Here is a 19,649-nt window from a genome sequence, read left to right on the forward strand (position 1 = left end):
AAAAGAATAAGAAAACTGAAGCGTGTTCACGCGATCCTCAAGCTTCTTCTCTTCTTCATGGGAAAGGAAGGCACCGGCAGCCTTTTTTCACAAGGGGGGGGGCGGGGGAGGCAAACCCTCTTGGTGGGGGGAACTGCAAAATCGCTCCGCAGGCCTGCACCTGCCATGCAAATCCGCCGGGAACAATCGGCCCCCGACGAGGGCCGGGCTGGGGGGAGCCGGGGAAGGATGCCGGGACAGCGCTCATGGGGGGACCCCTCCTTGCCTTGATCCCAGAACAGACCCCAACTGTGCTAATACAGCTTGGGAGTTGGGGGGCTCTGCTCCTCATCTTGTCCCTCGCTGTGGCACTTTCTTGCACGGGGCGTTGGGGAAGGACCTGGATCAGGATGTGGGGCACACTTTTGGTTTCTTCCCTCCACAGAGCACTGCAGTGTGCTCCGCTGTGTGGGGACATATTCTCACACCCCACAAAGGAACAGAAACACCCCGCTCTCAGGGTTTGTAGGTGCTGCCCAGGGCTGCACACCACAGGATTCGGGGCACCCTGGTGTCTCTGGGCAGCCCTGGGGGCCCTCAGGACACTGCAGGGCATGAGGGAGGCAGAGCTGGGAGGGGTCAGGCCACCCTGTCCCCACAGCTTTGTCCCCACATTTCCTGGGACGTCGTGCCCCTGTTCACCTGAGGCAGGCTGGCCATTAACGCCGGCTCTCAACTTGTGAGGTCGACGTGTGGATGGGCTGTGCCCAAAGGTCTCTCAGCAACACAGACCCTAAACTTTTAGGGCTATCGGGTCGCCTCAGAGTTCAATCTTCTTACAGCAAACAAAGCCCTTCTGAAGGATCTCCCCCTCTCCCCCACACGAGCTCAGCGTCCTTTATTTCTGGGCTGTGTGATAAGCTTAAATCATTGTGCTCCCATTTCTTGATCGTTGCCTACTTTGGGCTTTTGTTCCCCTAAAGTAGGATCGAGTCTGGCAAAGGGGCTGAAGTTGAACAGTTTGACCCTTGGAGGACAGTTCAGGCGGTGGGCAGTGGCAGCAGCATTCCCGCTCCTGATCCCACTCCCTCTCCCCCCGCCACCTCCTCTCCCCACCGCTCCCGGCCGAGCAGCTCGGCCCTCGCTCTGCCCACGGACCACACAGGCGCCTGTCGAGAGCCGTGAGGATTTGGTAGCCAACCTGTCCTTGGTCACCTTGTGACAAAAAAAAGCTGCGTGGCAGGAGCTGGCAGCAGGAATGGGACTGAACCCCAGGAAGGCACCGCAAAGGGTGCCTCACCTCTCTGGTGCTCTGCATCAGCAATGGGAGCACGGAAATCTCGGCAAGCAGGGTGGTGACAGGGGCCCTGTCACGAGTGCTTTGTCCCTTAAGGTGCTGAAAAAGAGATAAGGTCCTTTTGTGACCCTCTCCTGGGATGCCGAGGGGAGCTGTGGCCCTCCGGTTTTGTACAAGGAAGCGAGGGAGTGTTAGTTTGTTTCAGAGAGTCACAGAGATACCGATTGAGGCACCCGCCCGGCCTCAGTCGTTCCCAAAGACCATATAACCCAGAGTGAGGGACTGCTTTGGCTGTGACTTCGTGCTGTGCTGAGCACGCCTTCTGCAGAGCTTTCAGCTCTTTCATGAATTTTGAGCTTTTCTAGCACTTGCAAACAAAATTCTGTTTCAAAGCCCAACTCCCCTAAAGTGCCTCGCTGACGGTGTTTCTGTATGGAAGGAGAGTGTTCAGGGGTTTCAGTTTTGTACGTTCTCACTGTCATTCCTTTGACAAGGGCTTGGAGTGACAGGCAAGAGGGGACAGCTTCGCACTGACAGAGGGTAGGGTTACATGGGATATTGGGAAGAAATTCTTCCCTGGGAGGGTGGGCAGGCCCTGGCACAGATTGCCCAGAGAAACTATGGCTTTCCCATCCCTGGAAGTTTCCAAGGCCAGGTTGGACGGGGCTTGGAGCAACCTGGGATAATGGAAGGTGTCCCCAGAGGGTCTGTGGAGCAAAGTCAGCCTGGCGACTCCACGGGCATGTCACTAGGCTCTGCCATTGAGGGAGGGCTGGAAGGGAAGAGGGGTGAAAGGAATGAAGGATTTCCTAGTGCAGGTCGGTGTTTAGGGCTCGGCCTGATGCAAAAACGGAGCAGCCGCAACGCGCGGCGCATCTCCCCAGCAAGAAGCCGCGTACGGAAGGACCTCCGCACCTTTACCACAGCACCGAGTGTCCCCAGAAGGCGAAACCCTCGCGGGGAATGAGAGGGGTCGAAGGGGAGCGCCCCATCCATCCATCCATCCATCCATCCGTCCATCCATCCAATCCCTCCCTTTCCCTGCCGGGCCCGTGAAGGGGAAAGCGGCTGAAAAGGGAAGCCGGCCCCGGGCGCGCACGCCGCGCCCCCCCCGCCCCGTCCCCCATTCATTAATAAATTAGCGGCACGCTCCAGCCGAGCGCGAGGCGCCAATGGGGCCCCGCCGGGGCCGGGGGGGGGGGGGGGGGCGGCGGCGGCGGCGCCCCCGACAAGAGTCGCGGGCGGGGCGGGCAGGGCGAGGGGGACCCCGGGGGTAGGTTTGATTGTTCCCCGCGGGGTATATAAGGGGTGTTAAGGAGGGTCGTGTGCCAGACACGCAGCCTGACCGGGCCCCGGGCGCCGCTCCCGCCGTCCGCCCGCCGCCCCCGGGGCGCGTGCCAGCGCCGCGCCCCCGCCGCGCCTCCCCCCCCCACCCCCCGCGCTTTGCCGTCCCCCCCACCCCCACCCCCCTCCCGCCCCTCAGGACCCCCGCCCCGCTCCGTCAAACCGGCGAACCGTCACGCCGCCGGAGAGGCGAGGAGAGCGCGCCCGCCGCTTCCCGGTGCTGCCCGACGCGGCAAGGATGCTGGTGAAGGCGGAGGTCCTGGCGGCGCCCGCCGAGGACGAGCTGCTGCTGCTGGGGCTGGGCTCGCCCGCCCCCTCGCCCTCGCTGCCGTCCAGCGCCGAGGAGGAGGAGGAAGAGGAGGAGGAGGAGGAGGAGCTGCGCGCCGCCCCGCCGGCTCGGCCCGTCGAGGCTCCGGGCGGCCGCGGGCTGCGGCGGGCGGAGGGGAAGCGGCGGCCGGGGCGGTCCCGCGGCGCCCCGCGGGCGGCGCGCACGGCGGAGACGGCGCAGCGCATCAAGCGGAGCCGGCGGCTCAAGGCCAACAACCGCGAGCGCAACCGGATGCACAACCTGAACGCGGCGCTGGACGCCCTCCGCGACGTGCTGCCCACCTTCCCCGAGGACGCCAAGCTCACCAAGATCGAGACGCTCCGCTTCGCCCACAACTACATCTGGGCGCTCACCGAGACCCTGCGGCTGGCCGGGGCGGCGCGGCTCGGCCCCGACGGGGCGGCGGCAGCGGCGGTCCCCGCCGAGGGCAGCCCCTCGCCCGCCTCCTCCTGGAGCGGCGGCGCCGCCAGCCCCGCGCCCTCCGCCTCCCCGTACGCCTGCACTTTATCGCCCGCCAGCCCCGCGGGCTCCGCCTCGGATCCCGAGCACTGGCCCGGCCGCTTCGCCCCGGGGCCGCCGCCGCCGCTGCCCCGCCGCTGCCTCTAGCCCGGCCCGGCGCTGCCGGGGCTCCCCCCGGGGCGGCGGCTGCGGCATCTGCCCGCTTCCCAGGGCAGGGCGGGCTGTGGGAACGGCACCTGCCAAACCAAACTTTCCGTCTCTCTCTCTCTCTCTCTCTCTCTCTCGCCGATGTGCACTTTGTCCAGTTTTCCCAGATCTGTCACCGCGGGGCTTTTGTGTGTGTGTCCCCCCCTTTCCCCGCTCCCCTCTTTGCCATCTGTCCCTTATGATTTATAGGCGGGAGGGGGGGTGCAAAGCGAGGGAAAAAAAAAAAAAAAAAAAAAAAAAAAAAAAAAGTAAATTGTTTTGTTAGGGGTCCAGGTTAGAAGTCATTGTATAATTTGTAGGCTTTGTGAGGGCTGAATGCAAGCGTGGAAATTTAGGCTGAACTCTCTATCAAAAGCGAAAAAAAAATCGGGAGGGGGGGAATGGGGAAGGATCTCCTCATACATTATTTATTTCGACCTTTAGGGGACAAGGAACTCCCCCCTTCTTTCAGGAGATTAAAAATAAATCAACAGACTGAAAACCTCAACAGACACGGAACATTACAGCGATCAGCCACACACGTGTTCACATTTATTTATTATAAAGACAGATTTCATGGAAAATATGTATTTTTTTGTATAATTTACAGAGTTTATTCTAGTATGTATTTACAGCTGCAGAGCAAAGGGATTGTCCTTGTGATAAAATATAAATAAAAAGCTCTAATTTTCGTAACTTTGGGGCTGCTGCTTTTTCTGCTTCATGTGCCAGCGACTGGGAATTACGGGATTGGGCCTGTCCTTGTCTCTGGTGAAACCAAGGTCCGGTGGGGCCTGTTGTCACTGGGTCCGTGGGCAACTGTTTCTTTGGGAAACAGCATTAGAGAGAGAGGGGGCGGGGGTGGGAAGTTCAGTGGAAGTTTACCGATCATTTACCTTTGGCTCTCAGTACAGAAGACGCTGGACAGCAAATGCGGGATGGATGGGTGAAGAGTTACCACCCTTCAGGCCGATGGATTTCACCGAGAAGACCTTAGGAAATAAATGCTGCTGAGCTAAACATCCACGGGTTAAAAGAGGAAGAATTTCCTCCCTGTGAGGGTCAGATGAATTCCGGGTCGCGGGCAGTTCCAGGGGGTTCGGTTCAGCGTGCACAGCACACAGCCAGGGATGTCAGGATGGAAGGGGATGCTGGAGGCCGCCCAGGCCCTTCAATCATCGTCCCCGTGCTCCCGGGAGCACTTTGTGACTTCTGGGTGCAAACACTTGGAAATCATTAAAAACCAGCAGAGGCGCCTGAGTGTATTAATTAAATAAAACGCTCAGCACGCGAATCCCGCCCGGTGCCCTCGGGATCCTGGGAGTGTGAAACCCGGCCCTCGGAGCGACGTCCGCGAAAGGAAGGGGAGGGTGGGGGGGGGAGAGAGAAAAAAAAAAAAAAAAAAAAAAAAAAAAAAGCCCAAAATGTGTGAAAAGAGAATTAGTGAAATTAGGTTAGGCCAATAAACCGCGCGGGGGTCCATCCCCCCCTCGCCCCGCAGCCTCGGGCGAGCAGTGCTATCTAGCCTGATCTATTGTTTCCCCCCCTGGCAGGGGGGTTATTGTGTGATAAATAATTCCCTTAAAAAAAAAAAAAAAAAAGAAAGAAAAAAAAAAAAAGAAAAAGTGGGAGCATTTGCATAATCACCGCTTTGATGTGGCCAGCAAGATGAAGCTGTGTTCCCCCAAATCTGCCACGGGCCAGGAGGAACAAAACAAGAGGGAGTCTTTTACGGCGCTGGCGGTGCGTGGGGCAGCCCGTCGGGAGCGGGTTTGTCACTCTCACCCGCTTTTAACGACCCCTTTTAATGACCAAACTCCAGGAATGCCAAAAAGGAGCCGAGCGCTCTCTCCGTCTTTTCTCGGTCGGGCCTCATTGTCCTTCCTGGCTTCTCTCTCTCTTTTAAGAGGCACTGGAGTAGGTGCCCTCGGCTCTTCAAAAGGCCGGGATGGATAGGATGCGCTTCTCTCTCGGTGCTGGAGGCACGCAGGAACAGGAGGGACATCCCGGGTGGCTCAGCACCGGGACGCTCCCCGCAGCTGTCCTCGCCAGGTGCGTCATCCTGCAGGCATTTCCCTCCATCCCAGGTACAGAGCCCGCCGGCAGGAGCCTCACCATCCCCGCCGGCTGGGGCTGTGCCAACGGGAACCGCCGTGGGAAAAAGCACACGGCGCGTCGGAGGATGGAGGGGGAGGGGGGTCGGAGAGGGGTTCGGGGTGGGAGCCACGCCAGCCAAACCTTCCCTGTTCCCTGGGGGTGCCTGGCCTCGGTTGGAAATGGCCTCGGAGAAAACGGGCCTGAGGAGGGCAAGGCTGGGAGGGGGTGGCGGAACCATGCTGGCGAAAGCTGAGCTGGAGAGGTTGGGCTGGTCACCTAAGCCAGTTACCATCATCCTGATTTTTCGTCTGAATGTGGCCAAAAGTGTCTATTTCCCGTTCTTGCCCCTTAACTTGAGTTTATTCCTCTCCTTCATGCATTTCCCTCTTTTCCCTCAGAAGACTGATTTTTGGAGGTGACGGGGAGTCCCCAGAGCCAACTGCAGCCAACCTGGAAGCGGACCGGGATGATGCGAGACGGGCAAGCACCTCCTTGGATGATGTGAGGAACCCGGGGGTGGTTTCCATGGCAGCCCCTTGCCCCAGAACATGTGTTTATGATCCTTCTGTGTATTGTATTTTGGCATAAAAGCTCCTCTGCGCCAGCGGGGCTGGAGGGGCAGCTTGAAGGCCCCCAGGGGGGGTTTACAGCCCTCCTTGGCATAAGAATGGCCACGAGGAGCCAAACCAGCACCCCAAGGGCTGCCGCACGCTGCCTTTCATGGCAGGCATAAATCTGTCCAGGCAGTGCCACGGTTAAAGAGCCCTCCCGACACGGCTCTCAGCTGGCCGGCGCACTTTAAACCCACTTTTCCTAAAGCCTTCCTCAAGTGCCTCAGGTTGGGCTTCCCCCTGGTCCTGCATTATGTACGGATTTGGCCCACGTAGCCCCAGTTCCCGTTCCCCATGGGCAAAAAAAGGATCTCAATTATCTATTATACAGGCAATCCCCTGGCATAAGCAGAAATCCCAGCGGGATCTTTTTTTGTGACCTGACGTAGGTTGTTGTCTCAGTACAAAGTACCTTGTGTTTTAAAGTCCGGGACAAGCCCTTTTGCTCTGAAAAGCTGAAAATTTAAGGATATCAAGATGTAAGGATTTAAAAATATAAGGATATCCTGCCTTCTCCCTACGATTCTGCAACAGTTGTGCAGGTCCAGCAAAATTCTGGCAGCCTGCTCATCCCCGTGACCTCTCGTACTGAACTGAGATAAAGGAGAGGCAGAACTCCTGCCAGATTTAAAATCAAGCCTCTAAAAAAAAAAAATAAAAATAATAATCCTTGGAGGGTCACTTTGCAGCGGCCAGGAGGGAACAGGGATGGTGCTGGGGCGGCTGTGACACACAGCCCAGCCGTCCCCTCTCCCTCGCCTCCCCTCCTCCTCCTTTTATTAAGAAGCAGAGAGACCGGCCCAAAGCTGATGGCATATTTACCTTCATGAGTTTTAAAAAAAAAGTTAATTACCGCTCGGAGCAAGTTGGTCGGGCTGTCCTGAGCTGTCTTTTATTAGTAGTCGCCTTCATTAATTTCCCTCGCTGGATTTGCTGCTAATAGCTGCCTGGTCCTGGGCAGCACAAAGCAGCATCTGTGCCATTGAGCAGAAAAGCGGGAGTCAGGCAAAGGGGGGCACTGGGCGCGGGGGGCGACGCCGTTTGCAAATCAACCTCTATTAACGTGATGTCCCGCTCCGAGGGGACGGCAGCCCCGGTAGCCGGCACGACAGTTTGGGCTGTTACCGAGCGAGGAAAGGCACCTGCTGCCTGCCGGGGGGATCCTGTCCTGCCCTCGTCCCGCTCCCCTGGGCGCTGGCGGTGCCGCCCGGCGAAGCCCCGGCATGCCGGACCTGCCCCCGCGGGGCTGTGCGCCCTGCTCGGTGCTGCCCACGCTCCGCTCCCGCGTTAAACAAACTGCTCACAACTTCGACGGAAGATACACTCTGTGCCTCAGGAACAGCTTGGCAGGGAAGTTTGGGATTAGGGAGTGGGATTAGGTTCTGTCGGGAGGGGGCAGCGGGCAGGCACAGCGGGCTCACACGAGCTGGGGCAGCGGGCGGCTGCGGAGGCCAGCAGCCCCATCTGCTCCCGCTCAGCCAGGGGAGAGGGGAGATGATTTCATCCAAGTGGAAGAAAGGAGGGTGGCGTGTGTCACTCCCGGGAGAGAGGGGTGAGAGCAGCAGGCTGCCGCCAGCTTCCCCGCAGAGCTGGGGGAGGCACCCGTGTGCCGCGGCTTCCCTCAAGGCAGCAGGTGACAGCAGCAGGTACCAAGCAAACACCTCGCTGCGAATGGCCCGGCTCTGGTTAGCGGGAAGGAGACGCCGAGGAAGCTGCTGCTGCTGCTGTGTTCTTCCAAGCAGAACAGATTGGGCGGCACGGGCTGCGGTTCTGCGCTGGCTGCTGTGAGGCTTTCCCCTCGTTCCCCATGAATAGCTGCGTCTGGGGAAGGAGCTGTGCCGAAATCCAGCAGCTGGGCTCTGGGGGCAGCTGATGCCGTGCTTAGGGCAGCGGGGCCGTGCTGCCTCGCGTGCAGGGGCTGCCTCACAGCTGGAGGGGTCACCCCATGCCCGCTCTCTGCCAGCCCGGGATGCTGCGGCTCCGAGGGAGAGGGGGGAGGCAAGCTTGGCTCAGCCCCGTATTGTTGGGATAACTGAGGGGCTCCCTTCCCACTGCATCTTTTCTAAGAGAGGTTGCCTGAAGTGCTCCACGGAGTCGTTAGTTATTGGCAAACGAGTGAGGAAAGCATTCTACCTGTGAGCAGGCTTTGGTTGCATCAGCTTGTTCCCCGGATATCAGATTTACTGAACTGGATGCGCAAGCACGACGCACAGCCAGCAAGAATCTGCCTTTCACCTGGACACCTGCAGAAAGGGAAGGAGGAAAAATCTCTTTGAGCAAATACCCTCCCTAAAGGACAGGGAAGTGCGTCACCACTGTCACAAGCAGGCCGGGATCGTGCCTGACTTAGAGCAGCACTTAGAGCAGCACTTACACAAGCCCTTACACTGCAGTCCTGGAGTTTAGGTGAGAGGAAAAAAATCTTTCATGTTTCCCTGAAGCGTGGTGTCCCTACAGTTCGTATTTCACTGTCCCAGCACGGCACAGTTCCACTCGTTTTGTAGAGCCTGGCCCTCCATGGTTACACCGAGTACTTAGGTTGGAATCTGGAGAGTACTACAATTAATCAAGCCCAAAAAGCATCTCGGTAGCAAGTTACTTAACACAAACCACCGGATCTCCAATGAAAACTTCCAATTTCTAATTAAAAAAGGAAAAAGTATTCCCGATGACTCAGTTAGTTCAAATTACTTTATTCTGAAACCAGAGGAAAAAACAGTTTGTTTGTTTGTTTGTTTGTTTTGTCAGTAGCTCTAAGATGAAATTTACAGCCAAAATATTAAATTCTCCATCCTCAGAGTCAACTATTTATTTCCTCAACAACCCCCTACTTATAGCACAAATAGGAACCAGTAACTTAAACTCTGTGTGTTTGGAGCCATGTTCATGAAGAACCCCGGTTCTTCAGGTGGTGAGGTGGTAAATCCATGACTTCCAGTATCCAAGCCCCGGATGAAGACAGAATGCCTGATACATCTGAAATTGTGCCCAATCCTGTAAAGAGTAAGACCAGTAGAATATGATTCCATGTCTGTTTTAGCAGGGAACTGAACAAGCTGATCCTCAACCCTAACTTTTACCCGTGAGTAGGTGTAACTTTGGCTGAGGTGGCAATATGTCTCCTAAAACCAACAAAAGAACTAAGCTGCTAGGTGGAAATGTTACGAGGAAAGCAAAATATTAAAATTCCATTGGGATGGATTTATTCAGAAGCACGTCTAAATAAATTTTCTTTTTCTTCCTTTGAGCACGAAGGAGTGGAAAACGCATGACTGGTCAGGGCTCCCAAAACTGCGCGTGCTGTCTGCTGGCAGCGCATTAGGACACTTTGTTGTGCGGAGATTGTCCGAGAGGTTTTGTTTTGGTTTTAATTGTCCCTATAGAGCGGGGAAAGCTTCTGCAGAGAGGCTTTAACACGGCATCTCTGCCGCCCATTAATTCCCGGGATCTTGCTAACTAGCTTTGTTTGCCCTCCGGAGCCCGGCTGCGCTGGCTGGCCGGAGCACGGAGCTATGCGGGCGCGGCGTTTGTCACTTAGTTAAAGGCAGCATTTCCCCACTGCCGAGCGAGGACAAGGCCGGCCTTTATTGGCTGCACAACAAGATAACGGGCTTAATCTTCCCAGTAACACGTGAGTTTCCATGTATCACTTTAATCTGCGAGACACGGGGGCCGAGTGTCCCGTCACATGCCGATTTCACTGCCGTGTCAGCCGGCGACTGCCCAGCTCAATGATGGATTGTTCGCTGGCTCTTAACAACAGGCAAGATGGTGAATGCCCCGGGGTGACAGACAGTGTGCAATGGGAACGGCCGCAAATCTGATGGCCCGGTTCAAGTTCACCTGACAAAGCTGGAGCAGTCTGCGAGCAGCGCTCGGGAAAGGATTATTCACACTGGCATTATATTTTTGAATGCATTTTTCTCCTCGCGCAGCTGCGCAGCTCCCCAAGACTGAAGGTTTATGCACCATAATAAAGAGATTTGATTTTTTTTTTTCCCTCCTCTTCCTTCTCCCTCTTTACACCTAGTTCTAATCAGTTGGCCCAGGGATAGGGCATCTTTCCAAACAACTCGGCACAAACATCACCTAGAAAACAATAGCATTGCTAAAACACGAGGACAAAAGCCTAAAAACCTCTGCTGGCTGCAGAAACAAAAGGGGATGGTTTTGTTAAAGCAAAGTCTCTTAGGGACCCATCTTTTTGTGGAACTTTGATGCTGTGCTCCCTTTCTCATGGAGAAAATCCCCCCGAAGAAATGATCCCAGCACTCGGGGGCAGCGGGACGTCGGGGATTCGGGGGGGAAGAGGAGAATGGGAAATGAAGGCAGCTTTTCACTGCCTCGTTGGCCAACCTGCTCCCGAAGATGTGTGGGGTAAAACAAGTGTCCAGCTCACGGGTCATTCTGTGGACTGACCTGTGCCAGTCTAGGCCAGCTGCTCCGCCGAGGGCCTCGTCAGGGACAAGCAGCTACAGATCTCGTTGCACTCCACGTGCTGATCATTAAAAAAGTAGTGAATTCCTTTCTTCCCGAAGTTGGAGCGTGAGACGTCTCTGCTACTGAGGGAATGAATCTGGGGGTCTGTGAGGTAGATGAGGCCTTTCCCGTTACCTGTCACCCAGCCTGTGGAAGCAATGGTACATCTTGATATCTTGTTTATCTTGACAAACACCACAGCCTTTTAATTATCACACTCAGGACTCTCTGCCTGGCACGGCCCTCGCGCTGCCCATGTCACCTCAGTGATTCCCAGTTTCTGCCTAGGGCAGCAAAAGCAGAACCCTAAGAGACACCTAATGAATTTTAACCAAATGAATACCCCTGTGGGCCAGAGGCTGAGTGTGAAAGGCATAAACATCACTGTCCTACACACCTTGAAGGTCGACGACCACGTCAGTTCCGTTGGAGAACTCGTAGCAGAAGTGGCCGTAAGCCAGGCCGTACTCCGTGGCTTTGTACTCATTCTTCACCACCTTGGTGTTGTTGGACAGCTTCACAAAGTCCCCGAGGATGTAGGGCTCCACACTCACACACCCTTTTATAGTTCTGTCTTCCAGCATCTGGAAGGAGACAGCCTCACTGCTGCTGTAATTGACCCAAGACACCCTTCCTCGTCAGGGCCTCGGGATTGCTTACCAGACAGTTCTTACCAGCAGTACTGCAGAGGGGATATAAAAGATTTGGGTAGGGACCTTCTGCTCATACAGCCTCTTGTTGAACTCTGTCACGTAGTACTGGGCGGTCATTTGTCGCTCCACGTCACTGAAATGATGGAGGAGCCCTTTTTCCTCTTTATATTCCTTCCCAACGTACCTGAAGGAAAGGAGAAGAGTCTGGAGCGGTGTTTGTTCTGGGTGCTGTGATACAGAAACATCATTGCAAAGCAGAACTTGTCAGAAGCAAATCCACCGGGGGGTGATGCATTTAAAAGGGCTGCGGTTGAAACTGGGTGGAATTCTTTCTTTCCTGTCTCACAGAGGTGAAAGATTACCCATCAAATCCTGGGATGGGGGTTTCATAACACTGGAATGTTGAAACTCAACTCTTCTTAACTCTGAAGGGAGCCCTGACTCAGAGGTATTAAAATATTGTTCTCCATCCATAATAATTAATAAGCTACTTCTAGTTATGATCTGAACTCTGCCATCAGCTGTTAGAAGACAACAGTAAAGCAGCTTTTCCCTCCTAGAAATGAAAAGGTAGAGTTACATGGAGTGGTGGGAAAGATTGCCAAAATGTCCAACACATTTGGGAGAGCCGTAAAATATCGTTGCTACAGCAAGTCTTACCAGACAGCTTTTATCCATATTTACAAATAAGCAGCACTGACAAGCACTTTGTTTCAGAAATCTGCTGGGTCCATACCTTCCCAGGCTTTCTTCTTGGTGCAGGAAGTGTATCCAGAAGGCATTTCTCTGCTTGCCTTCCTTGGCCACGTTCAGGTAGTCCCCAATGAACACAGCTGTCTCCTGGCCTGTCCACAGCCCAGATTTCTTGGAGTATTTCAGAAGAAGAGCAGCTACAGAAAAGAAAACACCACAGATAAAAGGGAGAAATCCACAGGATTGCTCTAAGCCTGTGCTGAGGACTGGCTGTTATTTATGATTAACTTAATGATCACTGTCTTAACAGTTTTCAGGGATGGCATGTGGAATTTAAACTCAAGCAATGGGGTAAAATGCAATAAAAAATTAAATCCTGACTAAAATATTGTGTCAAAAAGCCTGAGTCAAGCTTGTTCCCTGTGGAGGCACAGGTTGCTGGGCGGGAACTCACAGTATGCTTTGTGAAGCTCTTTGCTCCTAAAAATCCCAGTAGGCATCAGTCTCTGGACAAGCCAATCATGCTCCACCCCTGCCAGAAGCTGCCTGTAATCGTCATCCCTCAGAAACCGAGCGTCCAGGATCTCTTCCTTCACTCTGCCGGGTGTGAAGGCAAAGCCGCTTCCCCTTGGGACTGAACCTTCAGGGGAGCCCGTGGGCATCGGTGCCGATTTGACCCATGAGCTCAGAGAGGAACTGGACTGTCCCTTGCTGCTGACCACACCCTGAGACTTCTCTTCATCTTCCTCTGTAGTGGCACAGTCAAAGTGCTTGGCTGTGGATACCTTTCCCAGGGAGGAGGGCAAAGCTGTTGGCACACTGGGAGCCGCTTCGTGCTTTGGAGCCAGTGCTGTAGGATAATGGTTTGCTGAGTCTCCCATGCTGATGAGCTCAAATTCAGTGCCATCCATTGTTTCTGCCTGGGTGTCAACTTGAGGCACTGGGAGAGATCCGCTCCCCAGCAGGGCAGATTTCCTCACCCGGCCACGCACGGAGGAGTCACCGCCCGTTTTCGGCCCGATGTTTGCTGATGGTACACAGGTGCCCCTGTTTTGTGGGGGCTGTGCCTCAAACGAGGGATCCTCCGTGCTATCTGCAGGTTCTCCCGGGTGGAGCCACTCAGAGCGACCAACGCCTCCTTCCCTGCTGCTGTCCTTGGTCCTGCAGCTCAGCTCCGCACAGGACAAGGACTTCTCCTCCTCCTCCTCCTCCTCCTGCCCCGTAGGAGCAGAGTAAGAGATGGAGAGGGAAGGAAACTCATTGCTCTTTGCTTTCTCTTTTGAGGAGCTCCTTCCACGGGGCCTTCCCTCGCGCAGCTCTTCTCTGCAGAGGGGCTCCTTCTCCACCATCCTCCGTGCTCGAGGGGCACACCCCTCTAAGGAATGCCGAGGAGACCCCCCAGAGCCATGGAGGGGCTCCCGAGGAGCAGGATGCCAGGCTCTGGGAGGCAGAGAGCACAAGGGCGCGTCCTGGTCAGCTTCTGTGCTGCAGCACTGCTCCTGCACTGAGCCCTCCTCCCCTTGCTGCCCGTCCCTGAGAGACTCTCTGCTGCTATTACAGCTCAGCTCCTCCCAGCTGGAAGAGCAACTGGATTTGGACAGCTTGCACCAAGAGTTCTCAGAAGTAGTGCTTTGGCTCCTGCCTTTCCCTCTGCTGAAAACGTCTTTTTTGCTGTTTATTTTGATTTCTAATGGCTCGATCTCTTCTTCAAAGGAAATTTTCATCACACCAGAGCCAATGTCTTGATTTCTTCGGCCACTGAGTCCCTCTGAGCTGCTTCCTGCTGCTGGTGAGTCCAGGGTTTTCACAGGACCGCTCCTCTGGTGAACTTTGTCTTCAGCAGTACACACAGTGTCCATGGTTTTGGTCTCTGTTCTTAAGGTTGTGATACAAGCTCCCACCTGGATCTCTCCCGGTGTGGTTTTATGGATCCTGCAAGTTTTTTCATACACTTGGCACACTGACAGGTGGTGCTGGGAATGCTTGGCAAGGATTTTCTCAAAGCTGGTTTCCCCGTGCAGGACAGGCTTTTGTACCGAGCCTTTATAACTGTCTGGGACGTAAGACCTGGCGTCAGAATTTGGGAAGCCTCCCACCCGCAGGCGCTTCTTCACGGCTGCGATCAGAGCCATGATCTCCTTGGCAAGCATCCCCTTATCTCCCTCCCCTGGGAGCGAGGTGCTGTAGGAGTGCAGCTTTCCCAGGGCTTCCCTGCACAGCTGGGTGGCCTCACGCAGCTCCTGGCTCTCCCCGTCGAGCCATCGGTGCACGGTGGCGAGGCAGAAGGCAGCTTTGATGAAACTGTGCAGCTCCTGCCTGCTGGTGATGGCACTCTGCTCCTCCTTGGTGAGGAGCCCGACCTCAAAGGATTCTTTGGCTTCAGACAAGTAGAACTCTCTCTTTTCCTGGGGACAGTCCTTGGAGTGACTGTAGGACAGCAGACACATGCCACGGATGTTCTGGGAGGGGATCAGAGAGGAATGAGGGAATTAAAACCACATTTCTTTCCCTTACACAACTGGAAGAAACGCTGGGCTCTGACCACCTGCTGCTGTGTTTCCTGGAGGAAATAAACTTCCTCTTTTTTTTTTTTTTTTCCCTTTGAAATACAGCTGTGGTTCTAGGGAGAAGCAGCACTCCCAGGGCTTGAAAGCCCATCCTCACTCTGTGGATAGCTTTCCTGCAATGTATACCCCATGTAACCAACCCAACCCTCAACACAGACACCCTGTGTGACGCACTGCTTGAGAGCCACGCCAGAGCCAAATTTAGCAGCCTGGGCTCTTCCCCTGCACAAGTCCCACTTCCAGAGGGAGGAGCAGCACTCACCACGGCCGTGAGGACAAACAGGGGGGTGTACTGGCTGTAGGCAGCTGCCAGCTTGCAGGCCTCGGCCGCCGATAACAAGCGGTGGCTGAACTCTTGCAGCAGGCTCTGATGAAAGGAAAAAAAAAAAAAAAAAACCCAAACATGAGGAAAAAACCTCAGCTCAAGGACTTTATTTCCAAATATATGGGGCCTGGTAGGCAGGGACAATCATATCTTAAGCAATAGCCTGGTCTGTTTCTGCAGGATACTTTTTGCTAAGGTTTACCATGGATATGTCACTTTTGACTCCATAAATACTCTAAATATAGACACTCTATAAAGTATTCTCAATATGTTCTTTCTCCTGAAGCCAGGCATTCTCCCATCTAGGTGCTACTGAGCTTTTTCACTGGGAGCAATGGAAGTTTCTTCAGCCCTCTCAGCACGGGAGAGGAAATGTGTGGGTGAATTTGAGACCACCTGAAGAACCCACACACACCCACAAACCCCAAACCAAGTCTCACCAGGTCAATGTCAGCACTGGTTTTGAAGCGTGCATAATCCTGCTCATTCATGGAAGCAAAGATGTCTGCCATAATACCCAAGGACGTGGCAATTCCCTGAAAGAAAAATTAAAAATTTTCATAGTGGGTTTTTTCCCCTGTACTTTGCGTTTTACTGCTCCGCTGTGTGGAACAATTCAGAAAAACAAGCAAACAAAGAGGCAAACAAGATCCCAAGAGAAGCATGGCTAAGAATTCCAGAGATGTCATCTTGGTATGGTCTTATTAATTTCACTTGCAGGAAGTGCAGTAATCTGGAAGACCTGATGCCACCAAAGGGCCTGCCTGGCCAAATAATTAAGAAACTCAGGTAAGCTTTCACAAAATTCACTGCAGAATCCCCTGCTGCCGCTGAAATGGAGAACACAGAAACGTTCTGAAGCTTTAAGAATGGCAGACAAGAGGTGACAAGGTCTGGGTTTGTGGGATATCTTATGCTGGGGGAAACCCTCTCCAAGCATCACCCCAGGACTCGCCAGGCTTAGGCTCACGTTCCTGTTTAGCTAGGGACACATGCTGCAGCTGCTGCTTCATCTCCAGTGGGAGGATTAGTGCTGCCCAGCCTCACAAAGGTGTCGAGGACAGGCAGGGTGGCTGTGTGAGGTGCTCAGGTCCTGCAGGGCCCGGGGAATCCATCACCCGCCACAGACGTGCTTGGGGGGAAAAAAATTAGCTCTGATGCTAAGAAATGGCTGAAATCTGTGGCTGCTCCCTGGAATTAATCTGTCCTTGTTGGAGGCACCAGAGGCATCCTCAGGGATGGTTTCACTTCAGATGGTTCTGCTAAAGGAGGAGTATTGCTTTCATCCCCCTGCAGGAACAAGAAGTGTGGGCAAGGCGGAGCATGCACGTGGAAACAACATGGAATACAGACTTTGTGCTGGCTGTTGACCCTGGCTGAGGTGTGTCACCGAAGCACTGCTGCTGAAGGAAACAACAGCCAGGCTGGAGTGGTTATTGGGTTGGCAGGGAGATGCAGGGGGAAAAGGAAATGCCACCTTTTTATCTGGCTGAGGAAGTTGGAAGTATCCCACGAGTGAAGCCCAGATCAGCTCTGCTGCCTCATACCACATCCCTGAAATAAACCAGAAAACAGGCACTGAGCAGGGGACTGACAAGGATGCCTTTCCACAGCTTATTTTACACCTTGGCTCCTCAGAACAGGCTAAAACTGCGCCATGGCATGTTTTGCTTCAGGGACTCTGACCATTTATGAGTTTCCTTCAGCTTTTGGCCATGCACGAACACCCATTTTGCCCTCATAAAAGACTTCAGCTCCCTAGTCATGGAAGATTTGGTGTCTCAAACCAAAAGCACAAAATGAGGTCTGTTGCCTCAAGTGCTAAACCCTGAACACAAAAGCCCATCCTGCTGAAAATCAGGGATTTTCCTGTCTTGAGAGAGGACATCGCTGGCACGTCCTTGTGGTAAACCACCACTTGCCTTTGGGAATAGTGAATTTGTGACAAACATGGAGGGGCACAGGGGAAAAAGGGAGCGTTTCAGATTGTTCCTTGGCTTCAGGTGAGATTAGTAATAAAATGATAACTCCTGCCATATGTTTGCTTGGCGCATGGCTCCAGGCCCTTGCTGCAAAGGGATGGGTGTGCAACCTCTGTGCCTCTTTTATGGGTACGGGGTGTTCACCACAAGCCAAAATTCCAACATGTGCCCAGGGTAGCATTTTAAAGGGGAAAAAACAAACAAAGAGGGGGAAACCTTGAGTGGAAGCTTTTAGAAGAGAGCCTTACCAAGCTTTTGCAGGATCTGCCCCCTGATTTGTAGGCAGACTGCCTGAACGAGAATCCGATCGCTCTCCTCGGCGTATCGCCAGGTTCCTGCAGGAGGAGTGGGAAAGCTCGGCATAGAATGAAAAATATTCCTGTCATTCTTAGCCCCCAAGGGTTACCTGAATCCCAGCAAGCTGCCAGGATGCTCCTCCTTGCATGGAGGCCCTTTCCATATGAGAATCTCAGCTTCCCATGGAAAACAGACCAACAGAACCCTGAAAACTGCCTCAGTTTTCACAGTCGTACAGCAACCTGAATATACCCACTAAAGAAACCCTGAAGAAAGGAAAATAAACCATAAAGTATTTATTTAGTCTGTGAGATGGGTGGGAATTTAGTCTGTAAGATTAGGCTGAACATTATTACTCCTGGATTTTTGAGGGGATAGAGTTGCCTGAGCTTCCTACATCACTCAGTTGCTTGAAATTGCTCCACAGGTTAAACTTCTCCATTCAGAATATTTTCCCACCCAAGTGAAAGTATAGACAAGGATGAATGACAGAAATTTCAAAAATTAAATAATGTCCCCACATTTGAGGAGGGAATGGTGAAGGAAAGAGAAGTGTGATGTAAGGAGTCATTACTGGGGTTGGTTTGGCTTATTCAAGGCTGGTGTAACTGTTAAAATTTGGATCAGAAATCACAGCAAAACTGCAAGTATGAAATCGGAAAACAAATTTGCACATACCCGTTGCTCCGTTGTCATTAATCAGGCTGCTTAGGATATATTCAGCTTTTAAAAGTTTACCTGATTGAAAATTAAAGGGGAAAAAAAAAGAATATAGAAGATGAACATAAAAATGTATTGTGGCATGAGGTGAATAAAAACACTCATCAGGTATCACCTGTACATAGAACTGCTGCTGTCCATAGCCAGAAATGCAGGTGCCCCACCTTCTGTAACATGTGGCTGCACAGTAATGTGAAATTCTGAATGTATCATTTTCATTTTACACATTATACATTCCTGGAAGATTGTTGGGATTCCCAGCTCTTACTTCCCCCCCCAGAAGAAAACAGTCTAGCCTGCTTCCTTCAGCAGCAATGCTGCTGGATTCTGTCCCAAGGGAACGCGGGCTTTGGAAACCCATTTAGGTCTCTCCATGGAAAGCACAGCCACAGGAAGATGCGTTAAAAATCCTTCAGGTGTTCTCCATGTTACAGGAATGATGGAATTTTACTTTTTTTTTTTTTTTTTTTTTAACCTGGAGGAGTTGTAACCTGCATTGTTGGCATAGTCAAGTGGCCCCGCTGAAAAATAAAAAGCAGCTGGGACAGTGTAGAGAAAATGCCAGGATTCTCATTTCCTTTTCTCAAGGCCCCTCGGTCAGGAGTACAGCAATTCAGATATCCCCGTTTGAAACCAGCAGGGAAGATTTGTTAAGGGACAAAAGCTCCAATTAGTATTTCCCACACCCTTTCACCACTTTCTCTCCCGCTTTTGGCTCCGAAACCCTTTACGCCGGCCCCTTTGTGCTACCGAGAGGAGCCGGGCCGGGCTGGAGGGGGCCGGGAGCGGGAAGCGCGCCCGGAGAGGTGGCACTCGCCGCGAGGGGACCCAGGGTCCCCCTCCCCGAGTCAAGCGGCTGCTGATGGGGCTGAGGAGAGCGCTACCTGCGTTGACGGCGAGGCGAGCCTGGCGGATGAGCAGCTGCGGGCTGATGGGAGCGCCGGGGTGCAGCCTGTGCAGCCCCTTGGCCACCCGCAGGAGCCCGCAGGAGGCGTCGAGCCAGTAGAGGAAGCGGTCCAGCAGGAACACCACGGCCGTGGCCGTGCCGCAGTCCCTGACCAGGATGGAGGCCTTCAGATAAGCCTGGGAGAAAACAAACAAACAAACAAACAAAAAAACCAACAACACAGGAGGCCCCGGGAGCGCTGGAAAACGCTCAGCTTCACCAACCCCGTTCCTCACCCTCTTGTTGTCATGTTTAGGATAGGGACGTGCCAGCTGTTTATTTCGTTTGAGCTGTAGATATAATTCTGGATTTTTAATTGCCTGATATTTGGAACTGCAGAATTTGGTGGTCTGCTAATGAATTTAAGTCATGCCCAGCAGCAATTAGGTGAAAAGGTGGGTGGGGGGGGTGAGACTGGGAAGGCTGGAAGTGGTCATTGTCCCATTTGGAGCTCAGGCCACGCACTCCTCTGTACACCACAAACAGGCAAACAGGCCGGGAATCCAACGTTTTCCCCCTGCAGGCCATCCTTGATGACTACTAAGTGCCTGTGAACTCTCCTGGATGCCCACAGCAGTGGGGCCGTGGCACCCACGTGGGGAATTGTCAGAATTCCTGAGATCCTTGCCGTTAGCAGGACAGCAAAGACAGCCACGGGAGACACACAGACTCATCACAGGTGCAGA

General features: G+C 53.6%; 2 protein-coding genes across 5 annotated transcripts in view; one reads left to right on the plus strand and one right to left on the minus strand.

The window, feature by feature from the left end:
- The first annotated feature begins 2,858 nt into the window (after positions 1-2,858).
- Positions 2,859-3,554, plus strand: NEUROG2 (neurogenin 2). The gene has a single exon (XM_053976175.1). It carries the CDS (start codon positions 2,859-2,861, stop codon positions 3,552-3,554), a length of 696 nt encoding a protein of 231 aa, XP_053832150.1.
- Positions 3,555-9,042: 5,488 nt separating this feature from the next.
- Positions 9,043-19,649, minus strand: part of ALPK1 (alpha kinase 1) — a 31,790-nt gene continuing 21,183 nt past the window's right edge. For all 4 annotated transcript variants that reach the window (XM_053975425.1, XM_053975423.1, XM_053975424.1 and 1 more), the window contains 12 exons: positions 18,902-19,100; positions 17,976-18,035; positions 17,249-17,335; positions 16,496-16,572; positions 15,459-15,554; positions 14,956-15,060; positions 12,581-14,585; positions 12,170-12,323; positions 11,455-11,617; positions 11,178-11,364; positions 10,721-10,927; positions 9,043-9,295 (listed from right to left, as the gene is read on the minus strand). In XM_053975425.1, the coding sequence (XP_053831400.1) occupies positions 10,731-10,927; positions 11,178-11,364; positions 11,455-11,617; positions 12,170-12,323; positions 12,581-14,585; positions 14,956-15,060; positions 15,459-15,554; positions 16,496-16,572; positions 17,249-17,335; positions 17,976-18,035; positions 18,902-19,100 (3,330 nt within the window). In that variant the 3' untranslated portion in view covers positions 9,043-9,295; positions 10,721-10,730. The remainder of the gene's footprint in view (positions 9,296-10,720; positions 10,928-11,177; positions 11,365-11,454; positions 11,618-12,169; positions 12,324-12,580; positions 14,586-14,955; positions 15,061-15,458; positions 15,555-16,495; positions 16,573-17,248; positions 17,336-17,975; positions 18,036-18,901; positions 19,101-19,649) is intronic.

This window comes from Vidua macroura, chromosome 4 (assembly GCF_024509145.1).
Source record: "Vidua macroura isolate BioBank_ID:100142 chromosome 4, ASM2450914v1, whole genome shotgun sequence".
Taxonomy (NCBI): Eukaryota; Metazoa; Chordata; class Aves; order Passeriformes; family Viduidae; genus Vidua; species Vidua macroura.

What these genes read in the sequence shown, in the direction of transcription:
- NEUROG2 (XM_053976175.1), top strand. Translation starts at nt 2,859, where the DNA reads ATGCTGGTGAAGGCGGAGGTCCTGGCGGCGCCCGCCGAGGACGAGCTG.